Source organism: Pleurodeles waltl, chromosome 6, assembly GCF_031143425.1.
Source record: "Pleurodeles waltl isolate 20211129_DDA chromosome 6, aPleWal1.hap1.20221129, whole genome shotgun sequence".
NCBI classification, from domain to species: domain Eukaryota; kingdom Metazoa; phylum Chordata; class Amphibia; order Caudata; family Salamandridae; genus Pleurodeles; species Pleurodeles waltl.
In genome coordinates this window covers 17,807,479-17,825,705 of record NC_090445.1, presented here as the reverse complement: position 1 = coordinate 17,825,705, position 18,227 = coordinate 17,807,479, and the positions used below count along the sequence as shown (strand labels likewise).

The window sequence follows — 18,227 nt, the reverse complement described above, 5'->3', positions numbered from 1 at the left end:
AGGGCAGAAGGCAGCCACTGCTAGTGGCTCCAAGAAACAGTCATTACCCAGAACTGGAAGGGGGCTCTGCATGGGACTGAAGCGAACAGCTATTGCATGTGTGATTGAGGGGGCTGTTAAATAAATGGGACTGAAGTGAGCAGTTATCTCTTGGGCATTACATGGTACACGAAAGGGAGACGTTATCAAGTGGTCACCCAAACTACAGGTTCTGTGGTGAGCAGTCATCACTCTGGGTGAGAGAGGGAGTCATTTAGCATGTGTCATCAGATAAGCGGACATCACACTGGAGTGTGGTGAGGAGTTATTACATGGGAGACCGAGAGAAACTACACTAGGACTGGAATGAAAAACTATTGCGTGGGGCAGAAAGAGACACTGATGATATGGCAGTTGTCATATGGCTCCTGAGTGGGTGGTCCTTGTGGTGGTGCTGATTAAATGCGTGGGTACTGGGTGGAGAGGTTATCACATGGGGCTAGATATGAGGGCTGGGGTAAGGAGGTGTCCTATGGGGGCTTGCGAGAATACTTATAGCATGGTAGCCAGAGTTTGGAGGTGCTATATGGTAACTAGAGACAGAAGCAGGCTTGGGTAGAAGCATCACATGGGAGCATTTATTGCATGGGGTGGGGAGGACCAGTTATTGCATGGGGTTGGGGTAAAAATTGAACTGTGAACACCTGATGCACTAAGCGCAACGTGAGCAGTTATATCTGGTGTAGTGACCCGTTAATGCATGGGCGCTTGTTTGAGTAGTTATTACAGGGAAGGAAGCTTATAACTTATTGCACTGGGAGATATGTGAGCATTTTTTGCATGGAGGACACCCCGGCAGTCATTACATATCGGACAGGTTGAAGAGTTATTGCACTGGGGCTTGGGCGACAGTCATTCGGTGGGGGAGGTGTCAGTAAGGTGTAACCTGGGACATGGGGTAAGTAGTTATCACATGCGGGCTGGTTGGAACAGGTTTTATAGGGTGGATAAGTCAGTTAGTACATGCAACTCAGATCAGCAGTTATAGTATAGGACTGTAAAAAAGTACTGGGTAGCAACAGGTGTGCTTTGATCGTTTATTACGTGAGGATGGTGTGAGTAGTTATTACATGGAAGCTGGATTGAACAGTTATTACATGGGATCATGTTGAGGAGTTATTGCATTGTCGATGGCGTGAGCAGTTATTAGATGGTGCTAGTAAGAGTAATCATGACATGAAGGCAGACTTGAACACTTTACACAGAGGAAAGGTGAGGAGTTAATGCATGGGGCTAATGTAAGAAGTTATTGCATTGAGACTTAGGTCAGCGGTTATCATATGGGACTGTAAGCAGGTATCAGACAGGGGCTGGTGTGAGCAGTTATTCCGCCAGGCTATGGTGAGCATTGATTACATGGAGTTGGGTTGAGGAGTTATTGCATGGGCCTAACTAATGTGAGCAGTTATTGCATTGACTCTTAGGTCACTGGTTATCATATTGGACTGTAAGCAGGTATCGGACACGGGCTGATGTGAGCAGTTATCATGCCAGGCTATGGTGAGCATTTAATATATGGGGTTAGGTTGAAGAGTTATTGCATGGGGCTAACTAATGTGAGCAGTTATTGCATTGAGACTTAGGTCAGCGGTTATCATATGAGACTGTAAGCAGGTATCGGACCAGGGCTGGTGTGAGCAGTTATCACGCCAGGCTATGGTGAGCATTTCTTACATGGTGTTAGGTTGAGGAGTTATTGCATGAGGCTAACTAATGTGAGCAATTATTGCACGGACTCTTAGATCAGCAGTTATCATATGGGACTGTAAGCAGGTATCAGACAGGGGCTGCTGTGAGCAGTTATCACATCAGGCTATAGTGAGCACTTAATACATGGGGTTAGGTTCAGGACTTACTGCATGGGTCTAATGTGAGTAGTTATTGCATTGAGACTTAGGTCACCGGTTATCAAATGGGACTGTAAGCAGGTATCGGGCAGAGGCTGGTGCAAGCAGTTATCAAGCCAGGCTATGGAGAGCATTTATTACATGGGGTTAGGCTGAGGACTTATTGCACGAGGCTAATGTGAGCAGTTATTGCACTAAGAGTTAGGTCAGCGGTTATCGTATCTGAATGTAAGCGGGTATCGTACAGGGGATGACGCGAGTAGTTATCATGCCAGGCTACGGTGAGCATTTATCACATGGGATTAGGTTGAGGAGTTATTGCATGAGGCTACTGTGAGCAGTTATTGCATTGAGACTTAGGTCAGCAGTTATCGTATGGGACTGTAAGTGGGTATCGGGCAGAGGCTGGTGCAAGCAGTTATCAAGCCAGGCTATGGAGAGCATTTATTACATGGGGTTAGGCTGAGGACTTATTGCACGAGGCTAATGTGAGCAGTTATTGCACTAAGAGTTAGGTCAGCGGTTATCGTATCTGACTGTAAGCTGGTATCGTACAGGGGATGACGCAAGTAGTTATCATGCCAGGCTACGGTGAGCATTTATCACATGGGATTAGGTTGAGGAGTTATTGCATGAGGCTAATGTGAGCAGTTATTGCATTGAGACTTAGGTCAGCAGTTATCGTATGGGACTGTAAGTGGGTATCAGACAGCTGCTGGTGCGAGCAGTTATCACGCCAGGCTATGGAGAGCATTTATTACATGGGGTTAGGCTGAAGACTTATTGCACGAGGCTAATGTGAGCAGTTATTGCACTGAGAGGTAGGTCAGCGGTTATAGTATCTGACTGTAATCTGGTGTCATACAGGGGATGACGCGAGTAGTTATCACACCAGGCTACGGTGAGCATTTATCACATGGGATTAGGTTGAGGAGTTATTGCATGAGGTTAATGTGAGCGGTTATTGCATTGAGACTTAGGTCAGCAGTTATCATGTGGAACTGTAAGTGGGTATTGTGCAGGGGCTGGTGCGAGCAGTTATCATGCCAGGCTATGGTGACCATTTATTACATAGGGTTAGGTTGAGGGGTTATTGCATTAGACCTGCTGTGAGCAGTTTTGCATGAGAGTAATGTGTGCAGTTATTGCATGGGGGATAGGGTAAGCAGGCATTGCATGGGGAAGAGGTGCGTCTGATACTGTCTGGAACTGCAGAGGGACCTGGTGTCTTTCTGTAGGGGATTGACTTTCAGAAGGGGGTATTCTAGCTTTTCTTCCCCGGTTGGGGGTTCTGCTGCCCTCCGGATGCGGGGTCTGCTACTTTCAGTACGTCTTCACAGCATTTTGGGGGGACTCTGCTCCCCAGGTGGGGCGGTGGGGTTTGATACTCTCAGGATTTGTTTGGTAAAGGCTCTGCTCCCAGAAGGGGGGGAATTATTTCTGATTCTCACAGTACGTCTTCAGAGCATTTTTGGGGGCGGCGCTGCTCCCCAAAAAAGGCAATTGGGGTATGATACTCGAAGAAGGTCTTCACAGTATTTGGGTCGGGGCATGCTGCTCCCTAGAAAATGCCACTGGGGTCTGATACTCACAGTATGTCTTCGCAGTATTTGGGGGGTGGATGGGGAGCCATGCTGCTCCCCAGAAAATGCCAATGAGATATGATACTCACAGTACGTCTTCAAAGTTTTTTTTTTTTTTTTTGGGGGGGGGGGCGGTTCTGCTCCCCAGAATGAACCAGCGTGGTCTGATAAAGTACGTCTTCACAGTATTGAGGGGCACGCTGCTCCCCAAAAGGGGCCAGTGGGGTCTGATACTCACAATGCTCCCCAGGAGAGGCCAGTGTGATCTGATACTCACAGTACGACTTCACGGTATTTTTTGGGGGGGGGGGGGTGGGGGAGTCCTCGGTGGGGCTGATACAGTGCGTCTCCGCAGCATTTGTTTTTTTTGGGGGGGGAGGGGGGCAGTGGTGTCTGATACTCACAGTACGTCTTCACAGTATTTTCTTTTGGGGGGGGGCAAAACGTCTTCACAGCATTTTGGGGGGCCAGTAGAGTCTGACACTCACAGGACGTTTTTACAGTATTTTGGGGGGCCGGGGAAGGGGGGGGCAGAGGGTCTGATACTCATAGGACGTCTTCACAGTATTTTTGGGGGGAGTAGGGTATGATACTCACAGTACGTCTTCACAGTATTTTTGGGGGGGGCAGTGAGGTATGATACAGTACGTCTTCACAGTATTTTTGGGGGCAGTGGGGTCTGATAATCACAGTACGTCTTCAGAGTATTTTGGGGGGCAGTGAGGTCTGATACTCACAGTACCTCTTCACAGTATTTTGGGGGGCAGCGGGGTCTGATACTCACAGTACCTCTTCGGAGTATTTTGGGGGGGCAGTGGGGTCTGATACTCACAGTACGTCTTCCTCGTCAGCTCCTCCACCACCTCGGGCTTCAGCTTGCTGTTGGATTTCCCCATCCTGCTCCTGGGGGTCCCTGGGGGCGCTCAGGGCATCAATCCCGAGTGTGGGGGTCCGGGCCCGCGCCCCCTCTCCGCTGCAGATCCTGCGGGTGCTGGGGGTGACACAGCAGCTCCTGGGGGGGGGGGAGGTGGATTCTGTTGGGGGGAGAGGGGGTTCCGTCCGTGGAGGGGGGCGGGGGGATGCCCGGTCTCTGACAGCTAGGGGGTTCCCAATACTGCCCGGGCTCGTCTCCTCGCGGCCTCTGCCTCTCCTCCTCCTCTTCTGCCTCCTCCCCCCTTCTCTCAGCCTCTCCTCCTCCCTCCTCCTCTGTTGCTTGGTTGTCCCTGGTTACCGACTCTCACCCGTCGCTTCCACAGACGCCCCTCCCACCTGCCGGCCCTCCTCCTCTCCTCTGTCCCTTCCCCTCCTCTCCTCCCTCCCCTCGCCTTCCTTCTCCTTCCTCTTTCTCTCTCCCTCTCTCCCCTTTCTTTGTTCCTTTCCCTTCTCACCTCCCTCCTTTCTCACTTTCCTCCTCCTGCCCCTTTCTCTCTCCCTCTCTCCCCTTTCTTTGTTCCTTCTCTCCTCCCTGCTTTCTCCTTCCCTTCTCCTGCCCCTTTCTCACTCCCTCTCTCCCCTTTCTTGGTTCCTTCCCCTTTTCTCCTCCCTCCTTTCTCACTTCCCTCCTCCTGCCCCTTTCTCACTCCCTCTCTACCCTTTTCTTTGTTCCTTCCCCTTCTCTCCTCCCTCCTTTTCTCCTGCCCTACTCCTTCCTCTTTCTCTCGCCCTCTCTTCCCTTTTCTTTGTTCCTTCTCTCCTCCCTCCTCTCTCCTTCCTTCTCATTCCTCTTCTCTCCCCCTGTCTATCCTTTTCTTTGTTCATTCCCCTTCTCTCCTCCCTCCTCTCTCTTTCCATCCTCCTTCCTCTTTCTCTCTTACTCTCTTCCCTTTTGTTTGTTCCTTCTCCTTCTCTCCTCCCTCCTCTCCTCCTTCACTCCTCCTGACCCTTTCTCCCTCCCTCTCTTCTTTTTACTTTGTTTCTTCCCCTTCTCTCCTCCCTGCTCTCTCCTTCCCTCCTCCTGCCTCTTTCCTTCTCCCTCTCTTCCTTTTTCTTTGATCCTTCATCTTCTCTCCTCCCTCCTTTCCCCTGCCCTCCTCCTGCCTCTTTCTCTCTCTTCCCTTTTCTTTGTTCCTTCTCTTCTGCTCCATTTCTTTTTATCCTTCGCTCTTTACTTCCCCCACTCCTTCTCACCCCCTTTCTTTCTTCCTTCCCCTCCTTTCCTGCTCAGTCTCTTTTTATCCTTCGCTCTTTGCTGCACTTCACCCCCCCCCCCCCCCGTCTCCCCCACGTTCTCTCTCTTCCATTCCCACGGTCCGCCTTCTTTTATTCTCTTTGTTTCCCTTTCCTCTGCCGAGCTACGTCTTTCCTCCATATTCCTGCACCTTCCCTCCCTTCTTCAGCTCTTGTGCCTCCTCCCGCCTCCATTCTCTTTTCTATCGCCTTCTCTCTTTCTATTTGTTTACTTTTCTTTCCTCTGTTTATCTTCTTCTTCTTTCCTTCTCCCAGGACTTCCCTCACCCGCCTTCCTCTCTCCTCCTCTTCCTGCCTCCCTTCCCCTCGTCCTTTCCATCCTCTTCCTCCCTTTTCCCTTCTTACCCTCGTTTGTTGTCTCTCTCCCCCCTCGCTCCTCTTTCATGATTCATTTCTCCTTTCTTTGTCCTTCCCTCCTTACGTCCCTGACCCTTTATTCCTCTTTTTCTTTCACCATTTCATGACATGGCCCCTCCCACTGTTTACTCTTACTCCCTCCATCCTTCTTTACTCCTCCATTGTTTCTTCACCCCTTACACTTCCCACCTCCTCTCGTTATTCCCTCTTCTGCCTCCTCCTTCATTTCACTCCCTCTCCTCCTCTCCCTTTTGACTGCCTTCCCCTTTCTTTCTCCCACTCTGTTCTTCCCCTTCTGAAACCCCCACCTACCTCTTTCAATCCCCTGTTACTTTCACTTTCGGTTTCTTGACCCCTCTCCTCCCCATTTCTCCATCAATCTTGTTCCTTCCTACTCCACTGTAACCCCCATCCCCACCCCTTCCTCCGTGGCCCCCTTTCTTATAACAGTTTCTCACTCCTGTTTTCTAGTTGCCAACTCCAGTGCAAGCATTTTGGGATCTGTGTGTGTTTGTGGGAATGTGCTGCCCTCTTCTGGCCTCCTGTGGTTGCGCACTAAGGCAGCTCCTCACAGTGGCCTTGATGTTATGCTGTTACATATGTTTGTACAGCTCTGCATTGCCATGGGTTCGGCCTTGAACACTGTTAGGTTTGTGTACTTTAAAGCTCCGGTCTTGGGGCTTCTGTCACAAACCAGGATCTGTTCTCATTTTATCTACGATTCATCACCACCAGGAGTGTGGCTGACCTTAACGTGCAGCTTTGGCGTGGGTGTTTGGTCACATGTGTGTGTAGTATGTCTTGTGCATGATGGTGCAGGTACTCATTGATTCATGTCTTCTCTGGGCACCTTGGGCTGTGCACTCCAGGCTTGGAGAAGGTGTCTCACCTGCTCAGAAGGTGCTGTCTTGTTAAAGGGCCTCGGCCTCCCCTTGAACCAGACTGGCTCTGTGGGGTGGGTGGGATTACTCTGGGAACTGTGTCTGTCTTTTATTTCTATCCTGTGGAGAGAACTGGGGATTTGTTTTTAATGAAAATCATTGCAAACCGTTTGCTCTCCTTACTTATTTCTAATCGCTCACAGAGAGGTTTTAGGGCCTGGGCAAAGTGGGCTCTGGCCCCGTGTAGGAGGCTGGCCAGGCTTATAGTGGGTACCAATGGTGCTTACACCTTGTGCCAGGTCCAGTTAACCCTTATTAGTAGATTAGAGGTGTTCTAGCAGCTTAGGCTGATAGAGGTCGCTATAGCAGAGAAGCTTAGGCTGAACTAGGAGACATGCAAAGCTCCTACTACACCACTTATATCACTTAGCACTATATCATAAGAAACACAATACTCAGAGTTACTAAAAATAAAGGTACTTTATTTTAGTGACAATATGCCAAAACATTTCTCAGAGGATACCCTCACTTAGGAGGTAAGTAAAATACATAAAATATACACACAAACCAAAATCAGGTAAGTAAACAGAAAAGTAGTGCAAACGCTGTAGAATACAATAGGATGCAATAGGCCTAGGGGCACCACAAACCATATACTAAGAAAGTGGAATGTGAACCATGAGTGGACCCCAGGCCTAGTGTAGTGTGTAGAGGGTCGCTGGGACAGTGAGAAAACACTAGCAGTGTAAAGGAGACCCCACCCCAAGACCCTGAAAAGTAGGAGTAAAGTGACCCTACTTCCCCAGAAACACACTAAAGTCGTGATAGGAGATTCTGCAAATACCACAACAGACTACAAAGCACTGAAGGTGGATTCCTGGACCTGAGGACCTGCAAAGGAAGGGGACCAAGTCCAAGAGTCCCGAAAGTGTCCAGGGGGGGCAGGAGCCCACTAAACCCCGGATGAAAGTGCTAAATGGCTGCCTCCGGATGGAAGAAGCTGAAGATTCTGCAACAACGGAAGGTGCCAGGAACTTCTCCTTTGCACAGAAGATGTCCCACGGCGTGCTGGAGGATGCAGAGTTATTTCCATGCAGAAAGACCACAAACAAGCCTTGCTAGCTGCAAAGGTTACAATTGTCAAAAATGGGTGCTGCCTTGGCCCAGGAAGGACAAGGAGGTCGCCCCTAGGAGGAGGAGACAGAGGGGGTACTCAGCAATACAGGGAGCCCACACAGAAGCAGGCAGCACCCGCAGAAGTACTTGAACACAGGTTCAAGAAAACTGAGCACAGCATTCGTCTCAACACTACAAAGGAGGGTCCCACGAAGCCAGTGGTCAACTCAGCGAGTTGAGCAATGCAGGAGGGAGTGCTGGGGACCTGGGCGGGGCTGTGCACGAAGGATTCCTCGCAAAAGTTCACAGAAGCCCTAGCAGCTGCAGTTCACACAGTACACAGGATTACTGTCTGGCATGGGAAGGCAAGGACTTACCTCCACCAAATTTGGACAGAAGGACCAAAGGACTGTCGGTGTCACTTGGATCCAGCTCCTGTGTTCCAGGGACCACGCTTGTCAAGATGAGAGGGGACCCAGAGGACCAGTGAAGCATAAGTTTGGTGCCTGCGTTAGCAGGGGGAAGATTCCGTCGACCCACGGGAGATTTCTATTTGGCTTCCAGTGCAGGGTGAAGGCAGACAGCCCCCAGAGCATGCACCACCAGGAAACAGTTGAGAAAGCCGGCAGGATTAGGCGCTACAATGTCTCTGGTAGTCTTCTTGCTACTTTGTTGCAGTTTTGCAGGCGTCCTGGAGCAGTCAGCAGTCAGTCCTTGGCAGAAGTCAAAGAGGGAGATGCAGAGGAACTCTGGTGAGCTCTTGCATTCGTTATCTCAAGAGAAGCCCACAGGAGAGACCCTAAATAGCCCTCAGAGGAGGATTGGCCACCTAATCAGGCAAGCACCTATCAGGAGGGGTCTCTGACGTCACCTGCTGGCACTGGCCACTCAGAGGCCTCCCTTGTGCCCTCACACCTCTGCATTCAAGATGGCAGAGGTCTGGGACACACTGGAGGAGCTCTGGGCACCTCCCAGGGGAGGTGCAGGTCAGGGGAGTGGTCACTCCCCTTTCCTTTGTCCAGTTTCGTACCAGAGCAGGGCTGGGGGATCCCTGAACCGGTGTGGACTGGCTTATGCAGAGATGGGCACCATTTGTGCCCATCAAAGCATTTCCAGAGGCTGGGGGAGGCTACTCCTCCCAAGCCCTGACACCTTTTTCCAAAGGGAGAGGGTGTAACACCCTCTCTCTGAGGACGTCCTTTGTTCTGCCTTCCTGGGACTGGGCTGCCCCGACCCCAGGAGGGCAGAAACCTGTCTGAGGGGTGGCAGCAGCGGTAGCTGCAGTGAAAACCCCAGCGAGCTGGTTTGGCAGTACCTGGGGTCCATGCTAAAGCCCCGGGGATGCATGGGATTGGCACCCCAATACCAGATTTGGCATGGGGGGACAATTCCATGATCTTACACATGTTACATGGCCATATTCGGAGTTACCATTGTGAAGCTACATATAGGTATTGACCTATAAGTAGTGCACACGTGTAATGGTGTCCCCACACTCACAAAGTCTGGGGAAATTGCCCTGAACTATGTGGGGGCACCTTGGCTAGTGCCATGGTGCCCTCACACTTAGTAACTTTGCACCTAACCTTCACTAGGTGAGGGTTAGACATATAGGTGACTTATAAATTACTTAAGTGCAGTGTAAAATGGCTGTGAAATAACGCGGACATTATTTCACTCTGGATGGAGCGGCAGTCCTGTGTAAGAATTGTCTGAGCTCCCTATGGGTGGCAAAAGAAATGCTGCAGCCCATAGAGATCTCCTGGAACCCCAATACCCTGGGTACCTAGGTACCATATACTAGGGAATTATAAGGGTGTTCCAGTGTGTAGGAAAGTACCATCTTGCCTGGCATGTTACCCCCATATTTCACTGTATATATGTTGTTTTAGTTGTATGTGTCACTGGGACCCTGCCAGCCAGGGCCCCAGTGCTCATAAGTGTGCCCTGATGTGTTACCTGTGTGATGACTAACTGTCTCACTGAGGCTCTGCTAACCAGAACCTCAGTGGTTATGCTCTCTCATTTCTTTCCAAATTGTCACTAACAGGCTAGTGACCAAATTCACCAATTTACATTGGCATACTGGAACACCCTTATAATTCCCTAGTATATGGTACTAAGGTACCCAGGGTATTGGGGTTCCAGGAGATCCCTATGGGCTGCAGCATTTATTTTGCCACCCATAGGGAGCTCTGACAATTCTTACACAGGCCTGCCACTGCAGCCTGAGTGAAATAACGTCCATGTTATTTCACAGCCATTTACCACTGCACTTAAGTAACTTATAAGTCACCTATATGTCTAAACCTTTACCTGGTAAAGTTTGGGTGCTAATTTACTTGGTGTGTGGGCACCCTGGCACTAGTCAAGGTGCCCCCACATTGTTCAGGGCAAATTCCCCGGACTTTGTGAGTGCGGGGACACCATTACACGCGTGCACTATACATAGGTCACTACCTATGTATAGCTTCACAATGGTAACTCCGAACATGGCCATGTAACATGTCTAAGATCATGGAATTGCCCCCCCCAATGCCATCCTGGCATTGGTGAGACAATCCCATGATCCCCCGGGTCTCTAGCACAGACCCGGGTACTGCCAAACTACCTTTCCCGGGGTTTCACTGCAGCTGCTGCAACCCCTCAGACAGGTTTCTGCCCTCCTGGGGTCCAGCCAGGCCTGGCCCAGGAAGGCAGAACAAAGGACGTCCTCAGAGAGAGGGTGTTATACCCTCTCCCTTTGGAAAAAGGTGTCAGGGCTGGGGAGGAGTAGCCTCCCCCAGCCTCTGGAAATGCTTTGATGGGCACAAATGGTGCCCATCTCTGCATAAGCCAGTCCACACCGGTTCAGGGATCCCCCAGCTTTGCTCTGGCGCGAAACTGGACAAAGGAAAGGGGAGTGACCACTCCCCTGACCTGCACCTCCCCTGGGAGGTGCCCAGAGCTCCTCCAGTGTGCTCCAGACCTCTGCCATCTTGGAAACAGAGGTGCTGCTGGCACACTGGACTGCTCTGAGTGGCCAGAGCCAGCAGGTGAAGTCAGAGACTCCTTCTGATAGGCTCTTACCTGTGTTGCTAGCCTATCCTCCTTCCTAAGTAGCCAAACCTCCTTTTCAGGCTATTTAGGGTCTCTGCTTTGGGGAATTCTTTAGATAACGAATGCAAGAGCTCATCCGAGTTCCTCTGCATCTCTCTCTTCACCTTCTGCCAAGGAATCGACTGCTGACCGCACTGGAAGCCTGCAAAACCGCAACAAAGTAGCAAAGATGACTACTGCAACCTTGTATCGCTGATCCTGCCGCCTTCTCAACTGTTTTCCTGGTGGTGCATGCTGTGGGGGTAGTCTGCCTCCTCTCTGCACTAGAAGCTCAGAAGAAATCTCCAGTGGGTCGACGGAATCTTCCCCCTGCAACCGCAGGCACCAAAAGACTGCATCACCGGTCCACTAGGTCCCCTCTCAGCACGACGAGCGTGGTCCCTGGAACTCAGCAACTCTGTCCAAGTGTCTCCCACAGTCCAGTGACTCTTCAGTCCAAGTTTGGTGGAGGTAAATCCTTGCCTCCCCACGCCACACTGCATTGTTGGGTACCACGTGATTTGCAGCTGATCCGGCTCCTGTGCACTCTTCCAGGATTTCCTTTGTGCACAGCCAAGCCTGGGTCCCCGACACTCTAACCCACAGTGCACGACCTCCTGAGTTGTCCTCCGGCGTCGTGGGACCTTCCTTTGTGACTTCGGGTGAGCTCCGGTTCACTCCTCTTCATAGTGCCTGTTCCGGCACTTCTGCGGGTGCTGCCTTCTTCTGAGGGGGCTCCTTGTCTTGCTGGGCACCCCCTCTGTCTCCTCACGCAATTGGCGACATCCTGGTCCCTCCTGGGCCACAGCAGCATCCAAAAACCCTAACTGTGACCCTTGCAGCTAGCAAGGCTTGTTTGCAGTCTTTCTGCACGGAAACACCTCTGCAAGCTTCTTCATGACGTGGGACATCCATCCTCCAAAGGGGAAGTTTCTAGCCCTCTTCGTTCTTGCAGAATCCACAGCTTCTACCATCCGGTGGCAGCTTCTTTGCACCCACAGCTGGCATTTCCTGGGCATCTGCCCACTCCCGACTTGATCGTGACTCTTGGACTTGGTCCCCTTGTTCCACAGGTACTCTCGTCCGGAAATCCATCATTGTTGCATTGCTGGTCTTCCTTGCAGAATTCCCCTATCACGACTTCTGTGCTCTCTTGGGATCTTAGGTGCACTTTGCACCCACTTTTCAGGGTCTTGGGGTGGGCTATTTTTCTAACCCTCACTGTTTTCTTACAGTCCCAGCGACCCTCTACAAGCTCACATAGGTTTGGGGTCCATTCGTGGTTCGCATTCCACTTCTAGAGTGTATGGTTTGTGTTGCCCCTATACCTATGTGCTCCCATTGCAATCTATTGTGACTATACATTGCTTGCACTGTTTTCTATTGCTATTACTGCATAATTTTGGTATTGTGTACATATATCTTGTGTATATTTGCTATCCTCATACTGAGGGTACTCACTGAGATACTTTTGGCATATTGTCATAAAAATAAAGTACCTTTATTTTTAGTATACCTGTGTATTGTGTTTTCTTATGATATTGTGCATATGACACCAGTGGTATAGTGGGAGCTTTGCATGTCTCCTAGTTCAGCCTAAGCTGCTCTGCTAAGCTACCATTTTCTATCAGCCAAAGCTGCTCGACACCTCTTCTACACTAATAAGGGATACCTGGACCTGGTGCAGAGTGTAAGTACCCCTTGGTACTCACTACAAGCCAGGCCAGCCTCCTACATTGGTTGTGCAGCAGTGGGATAAGTACTTGCAACTACTTACCACTTTGTCATTTTGTACTTTTCATAAGAGAAAAATATACAAAACAAGTTCAGTGTATGTACACCTAACCAAAAAGTTTTGCTTTTCTCCTCTTACTCTATTGCTAAGTGCTGAAAAGTACCTCTAAAACTTTCAAAAAGTTCTTAAAAGTTGAAAAAGTTTTTTTTTTGTTTCCTTAAAAAGTTCTGAAACTTTTTCTTTCTTTTTCTGTCCCTTAAACTCTTTTCTATCATGTCTGGTACAGGCCAAACTCTTGATCTGGCCAGCACAGCTTATGACCACCTTAGCAGGAAAGAAGCAAGGAGTCTCTGCATTGATAGAGGTTTAGGGGTAGGGAAGAATCCTTCTAGAGGACTGTTGGTTAATATGCTCATTGAAAATGATACGTCCTTAGGTGGCACATCAGGTGAGAAATTAGCAGATGGTTCACACTCTGATTCTGGGGTAGCCCCAGTAAAAGTGTTAGATAGTATTCTTCCCAACCTGCCCCTTAGCAATCCACCAGCAGGGCTGGTACTTATGTGAGTTCTAATCAGAGTAGGGAGATTACTCCTTTAGGCCAGGTTGTTAGAGTGTCATCTGTTAGGGACAGGTCTCCCTCTGTCCATTCACACCATTCTTCTGTGTCTAGGCATGCCCAACTGTAGGAGGCTGGCCTGGCTTGTAGTGGGTACCAAGGGGTACTTACACTTTGTACCAGGTCCAGTTATCCCTTATTAGTGTAGAAGAGGTGTCTAGAAGCTTAGGCTGATAGAAAAGGTAGCTTAGCAGAGCAGCTTAGGCTGAACTAGGAGACGTGTGAAGCTCCTACTATACCACTGGTGTCATATGCACAATATCATAAGAAAACACAATACACAGATATACTAAAAATAAAGGTACTTTATTTTTATGACAATATGCCAAAGTATCTCAGTGAGTACCCTCAGTATGAGGATAGCAAATATACACAAGATATATGTACACAATACCAAAATATGCAGTAAGAGCAATAGAAAACAGTGCAAACAATGTATAGTCACAATAGAATGCAATGGGAGCACATAGGGATAGGGGCAACACAAACCATATACTCTAGAAGTGGAATGCGAACCACGAATGGACCCCAAACCTATGTGAGCTCGTAGAGGGTCGCTGGGACTGTAAGAAAACAGTCAGTGAGGGTTAGAAAAATAGCCCACCCCAAGACCCTGAAAAGTGGGTGCAAAGTGCACCTAAGTTCCCCAGAGAGCACAGAAGTCGTGATAGGGGAATTCTGCAAGAAAGACCAACACCAGCAATGCAACAACGATGGATTTCCAGACGAGAGTACCTGTGGAACAAGGGGACCAAGTCCAAAAGTCACGATCAAGTCGGGAGTGGGCAGATGCCCAGGAAATGCCAGCTGTGGGTGCAAAGAAGCTGCCACCAGATGGTAGAAGCTGTGGATTCTGCAAGTACGAAGAGGGCTAGAAACTTCCTCTTTGGAGGATGGATGTCCCACGTTGTGAAGAAGCTTGCAGAGGTGTTTTCGTGCAGAAAGACCGCAAACAAGCCTTGCTAGCTGCAAGGTTTGCAGTTAAGGTTTTTGGATGCTGCTATGGCCCAGGAGGGACCAGGATGATGCCAATTGCGTGAGGAGAGAGAGGGGGCGCCCAGCAAGACAAGGAGCCCACTCAGAAGCAAGCAGCACCCGCAGAAGTGCCAGAACAGGCACTACGAAGTGGAGTGAACTGGAGCTCACCCGAAGTCACAAAGGAAGGTCCCACGACGCCAGAGGACAACTCAGGAGGTCGTGCACTGCAGGTTAGAGTGCCGGGGACCCAGGCTTGGCTGTGCACAAAGGAAATCCTGGAAGAGTGCACAGGAGCCGGAGCAGCTGCAAAACACGCGGTTCCCAGCAATGCAGTCTAGCGTGGGGAGGCAAGGACTTACATCCACCAAACATGGACTGAAGAGTCACTGGACTGTGGGAGTCACTTGGACAGAGTTGCTGAGTTCAAGGGACCTCGCTCGTTGTGCTGAGAGGAGACCCAGAGGACCGGTGAAGCAGTTCTTTGGTGCCTGCGGTTGCAGGGGGAAGATTCCGTCGACCCACGGGAGATTTCTTCAGAGCTTCTAGTGCAGAGAGGAGGCAGACTACCCCCACAGCATGCACCACCAGGAAAACAGTAGAGAAGGCGGCAGGATCAGCGTTACAAGGTTGCAGTAGTCGTCTTTGCTACTTTGTTGCAGTTTTGCAGGCTTCCAGCGCGGTCAGCAGTCGATTCCTTGGCAGAAGGTGAAGAGAGAGATGCAGAGGAACTCTGATGAGCTCTTGCATTCGTTATCTAAAGAATTCCCCAAAGCAGAGACCCTAAATAGCTAGAAAAGGAGGTTTGGCTACCTAGGAGAGAGGATAGGCTAGCAACACCTGGAGGAGCCTATCAGAAGGAGTCTCTGACGTCACCTGCTGGCCCTGGCCACTCAGAGCAGTCCAGTGTGCAAGCAGCACCTCTGTTTCCAAGATGGCAGAGGTCTGGGGCACACTGGAGGAGCTCTGGGCACCTCCCAGGGGAGGTGCAGGTCAGGGGAGTGGTCACTCCCCTTTCCTTTGTCCAGTTTCGCGCCAGAGCAGGGCTGGGGGATCCCTGAACCGGTGTAGACTGGCTTATGCAGAAATGGGCACCATCTGTGCCCATGAAAGCATTTCCAGAGGCTGGGGGAGGCTACTCCTCCCCAGCCCTGACACCTTTTTCCAAAAGGCGAGGGTGTAACACCCTCTCTCTGAGGAAGTCCTTTGTTCTGCCTTCCTGGGCCAAGCCTGGCTGGACCCCAGGAGGGCAGAAACCTGTCTGAGGGGTTGGCAGCAGCAGCAGCTGCAGTGAAACCCCAAGAAAGGCAGTTTTGGCAGTACCCGGGTCTGTGCTAGAGACCCGGGGGATCATGGGATTGTCTCCCCAATACCAGGATGGCATTGGGGGGGCAAGTCCATGATCTTAGACATGTTACGTGGCCATATTCGGAGTTACCATTGTGAAGCTATACATAGGTAGTGATCTATGTATAGTGCACGCGTGTAATGGTGTTCCCGCACTCAAAAAGTCCGGGGAATTTGCCCTGAACAATGTGGGGGCACCTTGGCTAGTGCCAGGGTGCCCACACACTAAGTAACTTAGCACCCAACCTTTACCAGGTAAAGGTTAGACATATAGGTGACTTATAAGTTACTTAAGTGCAGTGGTAAATGGCTGTGAAATAACGTGGACGTTATTTCACTCAGGCTGCAATGGCAGGCCTGTGTAAGAATTGTCAGAGCTCCCTATGGGTGGCAAAAGAAATGCTGCAGCCCATAGGGATCTCCTGGAACCCCAATACCCTGGGTACCTTAGTACCATATACTAGGGAATTATAAGGGTGTTCCAGTATGCCAATGTAAATTGGTAAAATTGGTCACTAGCCTGTTAGTGACAATTTGGAAAGAAATGAGAGAGCATAACCACTGAGGTTCTGATTAGCAGAGCCTCAGTGAGACAGTTAGTCATGACACAGGTAACACATACAGGGCACACTTATGAGCACTGGGGCCCTGGCTGTCAGGGTCCCAGTGACACATACAACTAAAACAACATATATACAGTGAAATATGGGGGTAACATGCCAGGCAAGATGGTACTTTCCTACACCAACCCACCCACCCTGATGACAGAGTGTTAGAAAGGGAACTCAATAGATTGAGAGTGGAAGAGTCCAGGCTGAAGCTTAAACAGCAACAGCTGGCTCTAGACAGGGAATCATTAGACTTAGAAAAAGAAAGACAGAGGTTGGGGTTAGGACCCCATGGTGGCAGCAGCAGTTTTACAGATAGTAATCCTGTGAAAGAGCATGATTCTAGGAATCTGCACAAGATAGTTCCCCCTTATAAGGAGGGGGATGACATTAACAAGTGGTTTGCTGCACTTGAGAGGGCCTGTGTTGTACAGGGGTTCCCTCAAAGGCAGTGGGCTGCTATCCTATGGCTCTCTTTCAGTGGAAAGGGTAGGGATAGGCTCCTTACTGTGAAGGAAAGTGATGCCAATAATTTTACAGTTCTTCAGAATGCACTCCTAGATGATTATGGCTTAACCACTGAACAGTACAGGATCAAGTTCAGAGAAACCAAAAAGGAGTCTTCACAAGACTGGGTAGACTTTCTTGACCATTCAGTGAAGGCCTTGGAGGGGTGGTTACATGGCAGTAAAGTTTCTGACTATGAAAGCCTGTATAACTTAATCCTGAGAGAGCATATTCTTAATAATTGTGTGTCTGATTTGTTGCACCAGTATCTAGTGGACTCAGATCTGACCTCTGCCCAAGAATTGGGAAAGAAGGCAGACAAATGGGTCAGAACAAGAGTGAACAGAAAAGTTCATACAGGGGGTGACAAGGATGGCAAGAAGAAGGATGGTAAGTCTTCAGACAAGGGTGGGGAAAAATCTAAAAATGAGTCTTCATCAGGCCCACAAAACCACTCTGGTGGGGTTGGTGGGTCCAAATCCTCTTCTAATCAAGTAAAGAACCCATGGTGCTATTTATGTAAAGTAAAAGGCCATTGGACAACTGATGCCAGTTGTCCAAAGAAAAGCACCAAGCCTCCCACCACGACAACCCCTGCTGCTACACCTAGTGCCCCTAGTAATAGCAGTGGTGGTGGGAGCAAACCTACTAATAGCCAAACCAAGGGAGTAGCTGGGCTCACTTTTGGTAATTTAGTTGGGGTTGGTCTTGTTAGGGAGACCACAGAGGCTGTGCTAGTCTCTGAAGGTGCCATTGATTTGGCCACCTTGGTTGCTTGTCCCCTTAATATGGATAAGTACAAGCAACTTCCCCTAATAAATGGTGTTGAGGTTCAGGCCTACAGGGACACAGGTGCCAGTGTTACCAAGGTAATAGAGAAACTGGTCCACCCTGAACAACACCTACTTGGTCACCAGTACCAAGTGACTGATGCTCATAACAACACACTCAGCCACCCCAGGGCTGTTGTAAATCTCAACTGGGGGGGGGGGGGTTTACTGGTTCAAAGAAAGTTGTGGTTGCCTCAGATTTACCTGTAGACTGTCTACTAGGGAACGAGTTAGAGACATCAGCTTGGTCAGAAGTGGAGTTGGAACTCATGCAGCAATGCTGGGCATTCCTGGGCATATTTTTGCTTTGACAAGGGCTCAGGCCAAAAAGCAAAAAGGACAAGGTGACTTGGATCCTGGAAGAATGGACCAAGTGCTCCCTAAAGCTAGGGTTAGTAAAGGTAAAACACTACCTTCTATCCCTCCCTCTACAGTGGATTCAACTTCTGAGGAAGAATAATTTCCACCCTGTGCAGAACCTACACCAGAGGAGCTGGAAGCAGACACTGCTGAGCTTT

General features: G+C 49.8%; 1 protein-coding gene across 1 annotated transcript in view; it reads right to left on the bottom strand.

Annotated features, from left to right (window-relative positions):
* NCS1 (neuronal calcium sensor 1) overlaps positions 1–4,632 on the bottom strand; it is a 257,749-nt gene extending 253,117 nt beyond the window's left edge. Inside the window, exon 1 of the mRNA XM_069237053.1 lies at positions 4,302–4,632. Coding sequence (XP_069093154.1) covers positions 4,302–4,365 — 64 coding nt within the window. The 5' untranslated portion in view covers positions 4,366–4,632. The remainder of the gene's footprint in view (positions 1–4,301) is intronic.
* Positions 4,633–18,227: the final 13,595 nt, after the last annotated feature.